Raw genomic sequence first — 17,611 nt, forward strand, 5'->3', positions numbered from 1 at the left:
TTTTATAGTCATAGGAAGTAGATAGAAATATAAAGTATAATAAAGAATTCAAAAAATTTATTCTTTTTCTAGGTTCTTTTCTTGACAACATATGCTATTTTCTGGCTGTTCTGCTGAAATTTTATGTGAGTACAAGTGATGTAAGAATCTAAGCTTGGAATTTAAATAATAATATTATTTTTATCTTAGCTTCAGGTTTGTTCGTTTGTTTGTTTTTTTCAAAAGCAAAGCCTAAAACCTTGGTAGAGTTCTTTTATTCAGGACATGGTCCCAGGAAGCAAGACTGAGGTAGCAAGGAGACTGAACAGAGAAGGAACAAAAGCCATCACAAGTGTGTGTTACTGGGTATTTGCTATGATCAACTGCTAACTACTATTGGCTCAGGTTCATCCAAATCGCCTGAGAAGCCTACAGAACACCAGTCAACTATTCAGGTCTCAGTGGAGAGAAGGCTGGAACAGTCATCTTTCTGTTCCCTGACCCATTGCGTGGCTCTAAGGCAATGACCTGTCAGGCTCTGTGGCATCTCAGTGCCCTGGGTAGAAAGCAGAAGAATATCCAAGTATTCCCTTCAAGCTGGACTTTGTCAGAACAAGGTGAATTACGCAAACCCATCCTCTGCCATCGCAACTACAATCAGAGGTGTGCCTCGGGGATGTGACACAGGGCACCAGAGGCATCTCCTTCATCTTTGCTGTTGGGAGATTAAAATGATGGGCAATTGGAGGAGTCTTCTCTGGTGAAGCTTACTAGCCCAAGAAATAAAGACTTGCAGATACACTGAAGAAAAATGGGGAAGAGGCTGCCAGTTGCCTACATAACACGATTCTCCCCTCTCTTTGCTGCTATAAAACCCCAATTTTGTTTAAAGTAGCAATGTATCCAGCTAAAAGACTACAGTTTGTATCCTTGCTTTCAGCTAGATGTGGCCACATGTTAACTTCTTGCCAAAATGTGAAAGCAGGATATTGTATGGGCTTCTGGAAAGAGACTGGGAACTTACTTTTCCTGCCTGGAAGACACATTCACTAAAGCTTGAGAAGCCATCTGGACCATGATGAGGTGTTACACTAAGAGTGTGGTGGGTGCAGCAAGATGTTGACTGCTTCCCTGATGATGTGGAGTTCTCATACACACCCTGGATCACCAAATCTGAATGCCGTCTATGGGAGAGAAAAATAATTTTTTTAAGTCATCTGCCATTTTGTTTTTCTATTATATTCAACCAAAACTCATTCTAACTAATGTGTCAAGTCTAGAACCCACCTACTTCCAGGCAGTGAAGGTCATTGATTGACAATTCCTGCCCATGCACACAGAGCTTGCAGTCAGCTTTCTTGTTTCTCATTCTTTTTAAATTTTTATTTATTTAATTTTAGAGAAAGAGAGGAAGGGAAGGGTAAAGAAAGTGAGAGGGAAAGAGAGAGAAACATCAATTTGTTGTTCCACTTATTTATGCATTCATTAATTGCTTCTTGTATGTGCCCTGACCGGGAATAGATCCCAAAACCTTGGCCTATCAGGATAGAGTCTAACTAACTGAACTGCTACCTGGCTAGGGCTTGCCTCCTATTCTTAAGCAGATTGCACAACACAAGGTCTCCAAACTTTAGGAGGGGAAAAAAAAAAAGCTTCTAATGTGAAAAGCAGACACCAAAAAAATTTTTGGAATACAGATAATCCTGGGAGCAAAATAAAATGTCAAAATAAACTAAAAAATATGCTTAATATTCCCTTAAAATACGGCCTATTTTACATCCAAATAGACTAACAAAATGCAAAAAAAAAAGTAAAAAAATGATACTCAGAGAACTAGAAAGAGTTCTTGGAGATTAATAATATAGCTGAAGTGAGAAACTCAGTAAGTGAGCTGGAAAATAAAGTTAATGGAAAATAGAAATTAGAAACACAGAGACTCAATCCAGAGGTACAACAAATATATATATTCCTGGGAAAAAAGACGAAAATGAATGGGAAAAAATTATCAAAGAAATAACAGGACAGTTCCCTCCAACTGAAGTTTTCATAATGAAAGGACCCACTAGCTCCCCGGCAATGTTAATGCAAAAATACCCACATTAGGACACATCATTATGAAATTTCAGAATATCTAGGTAAAGAGACTTCTAAAAGTTTTCAGAAGAAAAAAATAAAAATATCAAGAATCAGAATAAAAAGACTACTCAACCACAACATTGGATTCTAGAAAACAATGGAACAGTACATTCAAAGTTCAAAGGGAAATTTATTTCAGCCTGAAATTCTCTATCCAGACACACTCTCAATCAAATGCAATCGTGAAATAATAAAGATTCTAAACATTCATTTTCTCTATACCTTTCTTAGACCCTCCATCCCATCTACTATGGCTGTCAACACATGTATTTGCTCCAATAGGGCCATATTTCCTACAGCTCATTGTCACTGCAGTACCTGCTTCCTACGGCCTTCCCTCCACTCATACACCTTCTCCCTTCCTCTGCGCAATCCAAATCCTACGCATTTTTCAAGACCAACTGCAAGCCCCACCAGCTTAAACACTCTCAGTCCCTTCTCAAAGTTTCAGGAATCTTCACTGTACATTTGCTACTTGCCTCCATTTTGTCTGGCCTTGGTCTCTGTATAGGTCTGAATTCTCCACCAAGATTGTGACTTAAAGTGACAGGCAAATAGTAGGTGCTCAATAAACATTTGATGTTTTCCCTAGTTAATTTTATCGATTTATTCCTAATTCAACTGTCTTTTATGATATCATGTTACCCAAGATATTTTAGAGTTTCAGACAAAATAATCCTATATAATCTATACTAATAAAAGCCTAGGTGGCCCTTGCGCCCTCACAACCTCGCGTGACGCCCTCACGTCATCACAAGATGGCCACCCCCACGTCACCTCAAGATGGTCGGTATAGGAGGGCAGTTGTGGGTGATCAGGCCGGCAGGGAAGGGCAGTTGGGGGTGAACAGGCTGGCAGGGGAGGGGAGTTGGGGACAATTGGGCCTGCAGGGGAGGGCAGTTAGGGGCAATCGGGCTGGCAGGGGAGCAGTTAGGCATCAATTAGGCCAGCAGGGGAGTAGTTAGGAGGCAATCAGGCTGGCTGGCAGGCAGGCAAGTGGTTAGGAACCAGCAGTCCTGGATTGTGAGTTGGACATCACCCAAGGGGTCTCAGATTGGAAAGGGTGCAGGCTGGGCTGAGGGACACCCCTCTCCAGTGCACACATTTCGTGCACCAGGCCTCTAGTAAAGAATTAATATGCAAATGGTTGTCACACCTTTGTGCCCTCGCACCCTCGCACCCTCACGCCCTCGCGCTGGGACTGGGGAACCTGAGGCCAAGCTGGGGGACCTGAGGCTGCACCCCCCACCCTGCAGGGCTTGACGAGGGTGGGGCTGGCTGGGTATGGGTCTCGTGCAATTTCAAGGCATGCGTGGGTGGGCGGGGACATGACTCTGGGTCCCGCAGTGCGCCCCAGACTCTGACAGGAGGGAGATTTTCATATACATTTTACTAATTTTCTTTCATCTCTGACACTTCTTTTATAGAGAAAGGGCAAATAGCAATATTAAAATATTTCCTTTAATTAATACCCTTTTAATGTGCACGAATTTCATGCACCAGGCCACTAGTTATTTTATAAACTCTCAAGAATTTATGAACAGGAAAACCTCCAAGTTGGCAAGGACAAAAGTAACTTGGAGCTGACTTCATATTATATTTAATTCAGTAATGAACAATGGCTTTGTTTACTAAACAATTGCAGATCTTGATTGCAAAATCACTTCAACCTAAGGGGAAAAAAAAAGCCTGTCATGACACACTTCATGGCAAATGTCCTTTTTCTGTTATTAATTAAACGATGATACAAGCCAATCCATGCCACGTCTCACTATTATTTTCTAAATTCTGTGCAAACAGAACCAGGCTTCAACTGAAGAGACAGAGGAATGAAGAGCCTTTTGCTTCTATTTGTGCTCTTCACAGCGTTTTCTTCTGCATTTCCTACAGAACAAAAGATGGAAGATGAAGAAAACATGCACCTGGCTCAGGTACTGGCTCAATAAATGTTATTAATGACTATCAATAAAAAATTCATTTTATTGATTGTCCCGGGACTTAAAAAGACAGGAAATACCTACAAAAGAATCCTGAACTCCCTTGTGAGAAGGAGCTGCTTTTATTTCCCTAATTCCACGGACATCGAGGATCTATGTGTGAGGGTGAACAGTGAGGGTGTGGGGTTGGCGAGACGCAGGGTTGCTACACCTTTGAGCAATGATAACAAGTGAAGAGCTGGTGAGCAGAAAAAGGGGACAGCCCTGCAGAAAATGGAGCTCCATATAAAGGTATTTTAAGCCCTAGTCTGTTTAGCTCAGTGGATAGAGCATCGGCCTGTGGACTGAAGGATCCTGGGTTCGATTCTGGTCAAGGGCACATGCCCGGGTTGTGGGCTTGATCCCCAATAGGGGTGTTCAGGAGGCAGCTGATCAATGATTCTCTCTCATCACTGATGTTTCTACCTCTCTCTCTCCCCCCCTTCCTCTCTGAAATCGATAAAACTATATTAAAAAAATTTTTTTAGAAAAAAAAAAAGTATTTTAAGACCAGCTAGGAGGTGCCAAATACAATTTGGATCCCCTTATCCTTCTATGTATGAAAAATACACTGCTTTGGAGATTCCCTCTAAAAATTAGTCCAGCTGGTTTGCCATATTTCGTTAAATCAATTAAATTTGCCAGATGAATAATCATCTATCTAGAATGTGTTTCAAAGAAACACTAAAATGAATGTCACAGTAAAAATGTCTAAGATACGCAATCATGTAACACATAGAAGAAGCTTGATTCTCTTCTGTGGGGGTTTGGAGTTTTATGGGTTGAGTGGTTTGGCCAATTCTGATGACACATGGCTCTACAGTTCTTGGAAATTGGAAAACAGGGTGACTATTTTCTTTCCTCTTTGTTTCCTTCTTGTTTCCCTTGCTCCTTCCTTGTCCTCATTGCTTATTTCCCTACTCCTCCCCCACTGCCCAAAAGGATTTCAGACAATTTTGTTTTATCCTGAGATGGAAATTTGCTTTCCTGTAGTCTGTGCCTTTTTTTGTCTTTTCGGTCAGGCATATCTCAACCAGTTCTACTCTCTTGAAATAGAAGGGAGCCATCTTGTTCAAAGCATGAACAGGAGTCTCATGGATGGCAAACTTCGGGAAATGCAAGCATTTTTTGGGCTGACAGTGACTGGAAAGCTGGACTCAAACACGCTGGAGATCATGAAGACACCCAGGTGTGGGGTTCCTGATGTGGGTCAGTATGGCTTCACTCTCCCTGGGTGGACGAAATACAACCTCACATACAGGTAATGCTTCTGTCAACTTATTTCCCTCCAGTCCCAAGGAACAGGAATATCATCTCCAAAGAACAAAAATAATAATAGTTTATTTTACCGCACACTTCCTATGTGCACAGCGTGCCCTAGATTTCATTGATTTACCCTCCCAACAAACTGTGATGTAAGCACCACTGTTTTTACCACCTTAAGTACAGGAAAAATGAGACCAAAGGTTATTTCCCATAGTCAAGGTTACCTAGCTCTTACCAGCACACTGGCTCTGGTAGGTGTGCCCTAAAATTCTCTAGCCTCTGCCACCTCCTTATAAGTCCAGGACCAGATGCACTGCCATTTGATTTAGATGTTTGGAGGTACGGATGACGTGTGTTCAGGAGAAAATGGGGAGACCTTAGAGATGAGTGTGAGGCTGTCAAATCTCAGCTGGACCGCAGAGTGAAGTATGGAGTTTGCCTCCATGCACCTTGAAGACAGGGGCTGGCTTCCTGGCAGGAAGAGGATGAAGTGCTCCTATGAGCTGAGATATAGTCAGTGGCCTTGACCATCGCTCTAGACCCCTCCTGGCTGGCCCTAAAGAGTCTTTCTGATAGTTCTTCCTTCATCTTCGTGAGTCTTAGGGATTGAGTTAAAAATAGGGTTCGCAAAATAGGTAATATAAACAAAAGGAAAATCTGCTGAGTAACTGAGTATTCATGACTCTCAACTGACACTCTTAACGTACAACACATGCATGAGACTGATTTCCACAAGCCAACTGGGAACATCTCAATGCTTTTTAGAACATTTATAATACAGTCATACACACAGCAAACGCGTCCATGGGACGAATGCTTTCCCATTTAGCGTGTGATCTTAGGGAAGTCATTTAACCTCTTTGAACCTTATATGTTACAGTGTTATAACACTACCTGATTAATAAGGCAGATGAGAGAGAATTGAAAAAGTACTTTATTTAAATAGTAAAGTATAATACACGTGTAAGTATAGCAGCATACGCAAAGTCACTGCAGCATCTGATTCATAAGATAGAAATTATTTTCTTTTGTAGTATGCATGCATACATGCATGTATAACCACCAACTGACATCTTTATGTTAATTTTTAAGAATCGTGAACTACACTCCAGATATGGCACGAGCTGATGTGGATGAGGCTATCCAAAAAGGTTTAGAGGTGTGGAGCAAAGTCACTCCACTCACCTTCACCAAGATTTCCAAGGGGGTTGCGGATATAATGATTGCCTTTCGGAACCGAGGTAAGCTTTAATATCGTGAGGAAAACATGGCTATTTCATCTCAAGGCTTTGAAGAAACTGACCTTTCCCCCCTTTGAATTTTGTCTCAGTCCATGGTCAGTGTCCTCGTTATTTTGATGGGCCCTTGGGACTCCTCGCCCATGCCTTTCCTCCTGGTGTAGGTCTGGGTGGAGACACTCACTTTGATGAGGCTGAAAATTGGACCAAAGATGGAGAAGGTAAGCCTAATTTTATTTATGAACAAAATTTTATTATTCTAGAGAATTCCTGAAAATAGTTTTTTAAGTAGTAGCTTTTTAATGGTCCGATTTTCTCACAAGTTTCCATATTTTCAGATGACTGATGAAAGCATTCAATATCTATTCAGACAATTGTGCTTGTACAGTCAGAGCCTCAGCCACACAACACCTCATAAAGTTGCTAATCTTATTATAATCATAACATTCTCCACTTACTCGTATTCATTTATACACCCACAATGCCTGAGGGTTCGCTCTGTGCCTGGAATTATGCAAGGTGTTGTGGGAACCACAGGATTGTACTAGAAAAATTCCAGGCCTTCGGAGGTCCATGATCTGGCGGTATATACGTTCTAGGCATATATACCAGCGTAGCAGGCAGAACATGCGGTAGAAGTCATCTGTGGGTGAGGACTTTAAAAAGCCTCTACCGACGTGGTAATTTTCAGTTAGTGACTGAAGGATGGTGTGTGTGAACTCGTGGCTCGTAGGAGGTCTGTTTACAAGCATGAACTTCCTCTTCAAACTCTTTCCCGTCTGCTAACGAATTAGACGCTAATCTTTACATTTGATCCATTCCTGCAGAACAGCGTTTGATTTTATTTCTCTTAAAGGGCCTCCCTGCCACTAAAATAAGGGATATTTTATTGCTTTTTAAATAAAAAGACAAAACGTTACTACACAAAACGCATGTGCAGCAAACAAAGGAGCTCAGGAGGCTTTCCCCACTCTTTTTTTTTTTAATCACTGACAGCAGTTGCCTCGGAGCTGGTATCTGGTGTCTAGGGTCCCAGGAAAGCAGGGGCTGTGGCTCTGCTGGTGGGCGGTATACATGCCACAGTTCAGTTCTGACCAAGTAACTCCAGATAGTTTGTATGTCGGTTTTCTACTTTCTGCAAAACTGAAAGCCAGTGACTCAGTACGGTTTATGGCCACAAACTGTAATGCGGTTATTCCTCCAAGCGCTAGTGAACAAGCGGGGTAAAAAAGTCAGCGCGTGGCTGGACTTCAGGCACCAGGGCAAGTCTAGCGTCGGTTGCTTCCATTGCCACAAAGGTTAGCATCACAGACAAGTGGGTGAAGGAAGTAGGGTTGAATGGGTCATGTTGGTTATGTATCTTCTGCTGAGACATGTCCCAATATTTCTTTAGATTTTCCCTAAAGGCAGTGTGAGTATGTTCAATAGGTAATATCCTAGTATTTGCCCAAATCAGCATGACTCCCAGGATTTACTTTCATATCTAGAGGCAGAGATTAGTCAAAGATTTCACCATCCTTTCATCCCTATTAAGTCCAATATTTAGTGGTAATTACTATGACCCACAGTGCTATAAACCTTCTGCCAAGAGGGGTGGATTATTAAAACATCCAAAGAGTTCTGGGCCCCACATTGGCAAAACTTGCTTGAGCAAGCCAGGGAATAAATAGAGCCCTCCACCAAGTTCTGGGTGCAGAATCAAGCAACAGTACCCAAATAAATGGGTTGCTTCTTAACTACTTTATTATATTCTTCAAGGTATAGATTGTAAGTCCCAAGGAATCCAATTGTATGTCTTGTAGCTCACTGACATGAAAGGGAAAATATCTTCCCATTCTCTAATAAAAACAACAACAAAACCCTCATGCAAATGTAATCTCCAATTACATTGGGATTTTTAAATAAAAAAATTGGCAATAATATATGCTATATGATTACCTGCTTGATTGAAACATGTAGGGTCTGTCTGTGGGAAAGGTGCTAAAGTCTTAGTATAACTTGCCTAAGAGCAATAGACAATAGTCATCTGCTAATCCCACTGCTTCTTGTAGGAAGAACAAGTCATTACATGATAATAGCAGAGGGGCAAACCTACAGCTCATAGAGAGATTTTCCCAAGAATCTCCTAAAGCCAGGCCTGTGTGTGAATGTGTATGTGCTACACAGAGACATGCACTGAACACCTGAACAGGCTCTTTAGATGCTACTGGTGCACAGTGTTGTGATGTGGAAAGAGCGATGGTCTGTGGTTTGGCAGCCCTTGGTCTCTTTTAGGGCTTCCCATTTACTCACTACCAGAGGGACCCTGGGCATCTTGGTTAATTTTCTTGTGCTCTGTTTATTTATCTGTAAAATAAGGCTAATAATGCCATTCTTGTAGGAAGATGACACAAGTACCTGCAATCCAACACCCTGCAAAGCACTTGCCCATTGTGAGCATTCAAAAGGTGTTTGACATTGATGATTATTAGTATTGATGGTAATGATGATTTATTTCCAGGCACAGGGGAAAAAAAATATTCACAAAGGTACCAATGTATAATGCAAATTTTATCTAATCACATCTCCAAGAAGACTGAGATGTTATCCTTTTCCTACCGTATCATACATCCTGTAACATTTTCAGCACATGATAGATGCTCTACACATATTTGATAAAGGAAGTCATTCAACATCCTCTCTGGCCCAGGCTCTGTGATAGAAATGGAGTATGCAATAGTGGATAAGACACAGACCCTGACCTCCAGGGTTTACAATCTAGGGAGCACACACTATCAAATGGCAATTCAAATCAGTATGGTCAACATACGGATAAAGGGAACTATGGGAATGTAATAGAAGCACATCAAAGAAATTCACCCAAAGACAGATAAAGAAGTCAGGGGAGGAAGTGACGTCCAGTCAGAGACCTGAAGGCCAAGCAGGAACTCTGAAGGCAAAGTGTAGTAAAGAGTGCTCTAGACAGAATAATCCAGCCTACTGAAGTGTTAGAACTGCAGTGGAAGAGAAGGCTAAAATGGTGAATAGGATTCAGTTTATAGAGGGTCATGAAAGCCAGGATAAAGGTTTGGACCTCATTTAGATGACCTGTGTTTTAATTATTTTTTCAGTTGTTTGTCCCATTCCTTGTCCAGAAGCAAACCCTGTGATATCACCAGCCAGACAAGGACAACAACAACATCAAGAGCAGAAAAGCATGAAATGCCATGTAATAATCCTTTTGTCATTTCATGTTCATTTTGTGCAAATATCATTGGACAAGGCTCCATCACGAAAGGCTCAGCCTTTTCCCTAGGATCCATAGGCTTAGTTCTAAGTCCAGGGGCAGACTCTAATATTTATAACCCTAAGGACTAGTGACAGAGAAGTAAAAAGGCAATTCCACCATGCATAGTAAGATTTCCAGTCTGGAGAAGTACAGAGTAATATAGTCTTATATAAGAGGTGTAGGTAACGATTCTATAAATACCTGCATAGCCAGCAACCATTGTTAAGCACTCACTATTGATAAGTTTTGCAGTCACCAGGAATAAAAGATGGTTAAGACATAGTCACTTGACTGAAAGATTCACAGCTTGGTGAAAGAAATAGACAATTGCTAACCCTTAATGCACTCTGCCAGAATTAGGCACTGAGTCTATGGAAGCTCAGAGAGGTACATTTAACTCAACCTGGGTAGGAGCTGAGGGGATAAGGGAAGTCTCATGAAGGAGATAGTTCTAGGATAGCTAGGTAACAAGGGGGTAAGAGAGGTAATATTCTGGGCAGAAGAAATGAGATGTTAAGACATTGAGATTAGAAAGAACGTAGCATAGATGAGAACTGCAAATGATTGAACATGGCTAGCTCATGGAATATGAAAATAAAATATAAGCCTGGAGAAAATGCAGACACTAGACCTTCCTAGTGAAAGCCTATATGTGAAGGTATTTGGACTTCACCCTACAGCCAATGGAGAACCTCTGAAGAATATGAGTAGAAGAAACAGCACATATAGCATAGCCTAGCAACAACCAAAGCTGGCAACTTCAACCTTTTTTAATACTATCCATTCCTGAGACACTTGATTTCTGCCATTTGCTTACTTTGGGTTGCATTTCTCCATGATATGACTAATACCACTGATTAATATTGAAATATTTCCCATATACATGATGATGCATATGTTACAAGAATTAACCGCTATAGGGCAAATCTTTAGTTACTTCCTAGTCTCAGGTGTAACCATTCTCCTGTTGAGTGACTCATGTACTCCTGTTTTCCCTGTTTTTGTTAAGGATTCAACTTATTTCTTGTGGCTGCTCATGAATTTGGCCACTCACTGGGGCTCTCTCACTCCAATGATCAAACAGCTTTGATGTTCCCAAATTATGTCTCCCTGGATCCTAGCAAATACCCACTTTCTCAAGATGACATCAATGGAATCCAATCCATCTACGGTGAGCAACACCATAAATCTGAGTATAATGTGAACTAAATAGGAAGGTTTCTAGAAGGAAGTTGAGAAAATCACTTCTTGAAATACTATCATGAAGAAAATATTCAGTTGGGTAAGATCCTCCTGTAGGTATTTCCACATGCCCTCTTAATTCTGGTATTTCTTTTCTCATCAAAGGGGGTCTACCTACGGCACCTGCTAAGCCAAAGAGACCCACTGTACCCCGTGCCTGTGACCCTGATTTGACTTTTGATGCTATCACCACTTTCCGCAGAGAAGTAATGTTCTTTAAAGGCAGGTAAACCCATTCCCTTAAATACCTTAACTTTCTACGAAGATTTTTCTATTCAAGAGATTTGGGGATAAAGAGGGAGTCATGAGCATAGCAAGAATGTGTGCCTTTTACTTTTCATTTTATAAATGCACATACTGTTTGAATGTTTTTCTATGTGCATATATATCTTACTTGTTTGATAAATTGATTTTTAAGGTCTTTAAGCAAATTTTTAAATTTCCACTGAAAGTCAGCCTTCAATGATGTTTTAGCTAAAATAACACACCAATCTCGCCGCTTGTTGGAGATGACTTATAGCATTTCAGGATCCAATTGTTAAATTTTCAGGAATTTTGTAAACCAGTTCACATCCCTTTGGTAGCTTGAAACTGGCTATGGTTAGAGTGTTTACATCCTGCAAATCAGAAAGTGATAAAAATTAAATATTTTTTCTACCTGGAGAGCCCAATGTTAAACTCATATCAGCAGGCCATTTCTTAATGTTACAACAACAAAGTGTTAACTGTAGTAGGAAATCTCTGTGTATAATTTATTGGGCATAAATTGCAGCATGATGTGCCAGTTATGTATACCAGGCCTGTTTTTAGAAGAAAGTATAAGGACATACACCATCTAACAAGACATGGGACAAAAGGAAAGAATATTTGAAATCAGACTCTTTCCACCCATGACTATACAGTGCTGTAATGACATGCTCCTGAAGCAGAGGCGAGAGACCACTTGGCAGGGGAGGGTTGCCAGCATGGGAAGGGGAATAGAATATAAGGACTTTTCAAGTCTCATTCAGAGAATCAGAACTTTCCAGAAGGGAAAATCTGTGGAAATACTTTGCAATGCCCACAATAATGTTCCTTCGTTCTAGCAAACACCGGCACCAAAAAGTTCTCAGAGTGCTTGGTGTTGGCTTAGAATGTTGAATATTTCAGTTTTGGCAAAAATGGGGCCAGTGAGCACTCCAATTTGGGTAGTAAATGAATTAAACTCCCCAAAACATCGAGTACTATTTATTAGGATTCCATGGATAGTTTGCTACTCTATGTACCCGAGAGAATGGGCACGAAGGTATGTCCTGACCTTGGTAGTCCAAAGAGTAGAATTGAACTCACAGCCACCTAACTTCACTTAGGGAAATTGTATTGAAGCTCTAAATTATTTGAGGAAAATACCAACCAATTAGATAAAAGCCAAGCCTCAGTTTAAAATATTCTCATGGACCCAGACATACATAGGCTGTATAGAAAGTGTTTTTTGTTTAACACAGGTACCTATGGAGGATCTATTGTGATATCACCGATGTTGAATTTGAATTAATCTCATCACTTTGGCCATCTCTGCCAGCTGATATTCAAGCTGCATATGAGAACCCTAAAGATAAGATTCTGGTTTTTAAAGGTAACTTTTCCCATCATGATTCCCTTTCCCCTATGAATGCCTGTACTTAGGTTTCTGTTGTAAAGAATAACTATACAGCCCTAACCGGTTTGGCTCAGTGGATAGAGCGTCGGCCTGTGGACTCAAGGATCCCAGGTTCAATTCTGGTCAGGGGCATTTACCTTGGTTGCGGGCACATCCCCAGTAGGGAGTGTGCAGGAGGCAGCTGATCGATGTTTCTCTCTCATCAATGTTTCTAACTCTCTATCCCTCTCCCTTCCTCTCTGTAAAAAAATCAATAAAATATATTTTTTTAAAAAAGAATAACTATCTCCATGGCTAGGAACATAAACACTACCTAGTTGCACAGGAGATTTTAAAAAATGGTATAAACAGTATTTTTTTCTGCCAAATAAAAGTAATCCTTGTCTTTCCTATATTCCCTTTTTACTAAGATTGCCAAATTTGGCAAATAAATCACAAGATGCTTTAAATTTCAGATAAAAACAAATAATTTTAGTATAAGTATGTATTACAATTTTTGGATATAGTTATATCAAAAAATAGTCATTGTTTGTTTGATATATTTAGCTGGTATTTTATATTTAATCAACAACCTTGCTTTTTCTAAGAACTTGTTCAGATTACTTGTTAATGAGAACCTTTGAGTGCTGAAATTTAAGAGAATGTGTCCAAACACACTTGATTGTTTTTTTCAGAATTAGAAAAGCAACCAATACAGTGAAACCAATTGACATGGGTAGGCACACTCTTAACTATAGGTATATTGTTATTTGTGTAATATTAATGATACAAGTAGCTAAAGAAAGTGGTAAGATTAAATGGAGACGTAAGATCACTAAATCTCTAAGCATTAAAACTTAATTTTTTTCAAACATCTTAAGACATCTATTTCTCATTCTAGAAAATAGATCATAAGAGAATCACTTTCTCTCTTTCTAGATGACAGTTTCTGGATGATCAGAGGATATGCTGTTTTACCAGACTATCCCAAATCCATCTATACACTTGGCTTTCCAAGATATGTAAAGAAAATTGATGCAGCTTTCTGTGACCACAGCACAAGAAAAACCTACTTCTTTGTGGGCATTTGGTGCTGGAGGTAAGTTTATTCTGTAGAAAAAAAATTTCACATAGCATCACTTTAGCACAAGCAAAAATAAAACTAACCTATACTCTTCTTAACGTGAATTATGTTGAAGGCAATTTCAGGTGGATAACATTTATCCAAAAAAAATGTGAGTCTAAAGATCTTTCTCCCACTTAAAAAAATAAAGATAATATAAAATAATAAAGCTGGTGATGTCAACCAACTTGCTGGTGGCACAAAAATATTTAATCAAATATATGAGAGCCCCAAGCTGAACCCTTAACTTTAACATTTCCTGGGAATAGCATCAGTCTGACAAGTGGTGTGGCTTTTTCCCCCTCATCAATTTTTGTTTTCAAGACACCGTAAAAAATTCAACCAAACATATTATTTGCCTTATTTTGTTGTTGTTAGTCCTCACCCAAGGATATTTTTTTCCATTGAGTTTTAGAGAGAGTGGAAGGGAGAAAGGGAGGGAGGGAGAAAGAGTGAGAAACATCAATGTGAGAGAGACACATCAATTGGTTGCCACCCACACATGCCCCAACTGGGGCCAGAAATCAAACCTGCAGCCCAGGTACATGCGCTTGACCAGGAATCGAACCCTCGACTGACGCTGTAACCACTTAGCAACCACAGCCAGGGCCTTTGCCATATTTTTGAATATTGATCCAATTAGTTTTCCTCCACTAGGCCTCTTTTTCTCCACATCTCTGCTTGACTTCAAGTTGGGCAGTAGATGAATTAAGCTCCCCAAAACTAAGAATCCAAAAAAACTTTTCATATCCATGTATCCAGGTATGATGAAGTGACCCAAACCATGGACCGAGGGTACCCACGGAGGGTGGTAAAATCCTTCCCAGGAATTGGTCTCCGGGTAGATGCTGCTTTCCAACATAAAGGTAAGCATCAGGGCCTAATCTCTTAGGACAATTGGAAGGCTTTATTGACTGTAAAAGAAGACAGAAAAGACTTCAACGTTTCAATTTTAACATAATTTTACTACTCTCAAGCACATGTGGTAATAAACTTTAACCCTGTGGGCAACATCACAAACTGAATCAGTAAATCCTGAATTATATTCTCTGCTGTACCATTTCAAATCTATGTGAATAGTACAAAAATCAGTTTTATTTATCGTTGATCCAAGATACCCCCTAGCAGACACTCCCTGAAGAGTTTTAAGCATAAAAAATAACTAAGCACATAAACTGAACAGTGATTCTCAAACTATAATGTACATAGTTTAATATGCACAGCTCAGGTGTGTGAAACTACAAATTCTCCAGAGTTTTGAGGCCGTGGTACTGTGGCAGATACCCAGGAATTTACAGTCTTCAAAGAACCTCAGGCAATTTAATGTATCAGTCCAGCTACTAGTGTTTCCAAGACAGTGACCCAGACCATGGAGTAAACAGGAGTCTAAAAATGTTTTCGAGTGACACAATCTTTATTCCAGCGACATCTAACACAGAATCACAACACCTAAAATAGATAAAGTAAAACAACTCTACGAAAATGAGGAAATGGGACCAAAGTCCATACCCACAGGGGCCTTCTTCTCCCCCTCACACTCTTTAGACACATACTTTGCAAACCTCGGCATAAACCAAAAGTCTGGCTAGAAAGGTAGTAACTCCCTTGAAATTCATGTTTCACACCTTAACATCTTCCTCAGGGAAATAAAAATAATAATATTTCTCATGTGATACTAAGAAAGTAAAATGTATCTATATAATTACACGAGTTTGTTTTCTCTGCATGATGTTCAATTATTTTATTCTGCATTCATAAAATTAAGAAGTATGGAACCATTGTCTAGTTTTGCAAGATAACTAATCATGATTCTCTCTCTCTCTCTCTAGGATTCTTCTATTTCTTCCGTAGATCAAAGCAATTTGAATATGATCCTAAGGCAAAGAACATTACCCGAGTGCTGAAGCCCAATACTTGGTTTCGATGTAAAGAACCGCTAAACTCATCATCTGATTTTAATACCAGCGAGGGAAAAGTACATTCAGGAGGAGTGGAGATATTTTATCAGAAGAATTTAAACTTGCTTATTTTCAGTATTGCTCATGTGCTGAAAGAAATCTACAGTTATTAAAAAAATTCACAGACCTAAAATAAATCTCAAGAGGTCTTTTCATCTGAATTCTGCTTCAAAGTAAAATAAAACTATTCTTTAACATCAAGTTGCCCATCCTACTTCTAAATATCTATTGGATAAAGATGCAACAGCCATTCTGTGATTCTTTTTACAGAAAGTTATTATGTATAAACAAAATTTTCTCTGTGCTTTAAGACCATTTTATACTTTGTGGGCTTAGAGAAATAAACCATGTGTCTTACAATAACTAAATACTAGAGACATGTATTAAACAAATCTTTAGTATTCTGTTTTGTCTGGACCTTTGGAGCTGAACCTGATTCTGATAAGGTAATAGACTAAGCAAGTGTCAATGGATAAAAAAAAAATCTCAGAATTCCTACAGCCTTTTCCCCAACTCACAAATTTTCCCTTGAGTTCAGTGTTCCTAAATCCCTAAAAGAAAAGGGCAAAGAAAAGAGTTACTACATATTTGAAACAAAAAGTAAATGTTAGGAACTACAGCTTAAAGCCTAGCAGGCAGTAAATAGTAGGCTAGTCTTTGAAAAAAAAAATAGTGCTAGAATAATCAAATATTTATACACATAAAAAGAACCTCAACCTTCCTTTACACTGTTCACAAAAAATTAACTAAAAATGGGCCACATACCTCTAAATAGAAAAATAAAAAATATAAAACTTCTAGAAAAAATATTTTTTTAAAGAATTTGTGACCCTTGGATTAAGCAAAGATTTTTAGATACAACAAACAAAGCCATGAGACATAAAAGGAAATATTAACAAATTAAACTTCATCAACACTTAAAACACTTGCTCTTAAGAAATATGTTAAAAGAATAAAACAAGCCACACACTTAATGAAAATATTGTAGATACATACGCACTTATAATACAAAAATAAGAAAAGCAGCTCAACTTTTATTTTTTAAATATGTTTTATTGATTTTTAGATAGAGAAGAAGAGAGATGAAGAGAGAAATAGAAACATCAATGAGAGAGAAACATCAATCAGCTGCCTATTGCACACCCCCTACCTGGGCATGTGCCCTGCCTGAGAATAGAACCAGTGACCTCTTGGTACATAGGATGACACTCAATCCAGTGAGCCACACCAGCCAGGTTCAGCTTTTTTAAATAGCCAGAATATTTGCTATGTGAGTGACAAATAAGCACACGAAAAGATGCTCAACATTTTTATCACTAGGAAAATGCTAATAAAAACCACAATGAGATACCACTACATTTCCACCAGATGGTTAAAATTAAAAAGACTAAAAACACCAAGTGTTGACAAGATGTAGAGTAATTGGAACCCTCTTAGAATGCTGGTGAGAATGATACAGTCACTTTGGAAAACAGTTTGGCCATTTCTTATAAAGTTAAATATTTATCAACCCTGTAACCCAATGGCCGCACTCCTAAATATTTATCTAAGAGAAATGAAAACATGCTCACATAAGTTGTTGTCATACACATTCATGACAGCGTTATTTATGATAGCTAGAGCCTGGAAACAACCCAAATATCTATCAGTTGGTAAATGGATAAACAAACTGTGGTATATCCAAGTAGTGAAAAACTATTCAATAATGAAAAGCAAGAAATGATTGATACATGCAACCATATTAATAAATCTCAAAAGCATTATGGTAAATAAAAGAAGCCAGAAACAAAAGACAATATATCAGATT

At 39.2% G+C, this 17,611-nt stretch overlaps 1 protein-coding gene across 1 annotated transcript; it reads left to right on the forward strand.

Moving 5' to 3' along the window:
* Positions 1-75: 75 nt before the first annotated feature.
* MMP27 (matrix metallopeptidase 27) lies at positions 76-16,196 on the forward strand. The gene is made up of 11 exons (XM_036324576.1): positions 76-125; positions 3,916-4,046; positions 5,114-5,352; positions 6,450-6,598; positions 6,688-6,816; positions 10,873-11,034; positions 11,211-11,331; positions 12,590-12,720; positions 13,663-13,822; positions 14,609-14,712; positions 15,676-16,196. The coding sequence occupies exons 2-11, from the start codon at positions 3,945-3,947 to the stop codon at positions 15,915-15,917; spliced, it is 1,539 nt and encodes a 512-aa protein (XP_036180469.1). The 5' UTR covers positions 76-125; positions 3,916-3,944; the 3' UTR covers positions 15,918-16,196.
* Positions 16,197-17,611: the final 1,415 nt, after the last annotated feature.

Source organism: Myotis myotis, unplaced genomic scaffold, assembly GCF_014108235.1.
Source record: "Myotis myotis isolate mMyoMyo1 unplaced genomic scaffold, mMyoMyo1.p scaffold_m19_p_10, whole genome shotgun sequence".
Classification (NCBI taxonomy): Eukaryota; Metazoa; Chordata; class Mammalia; order Chiroptera; family Vespertilionidae; genus Myotis; species Myotis myotis.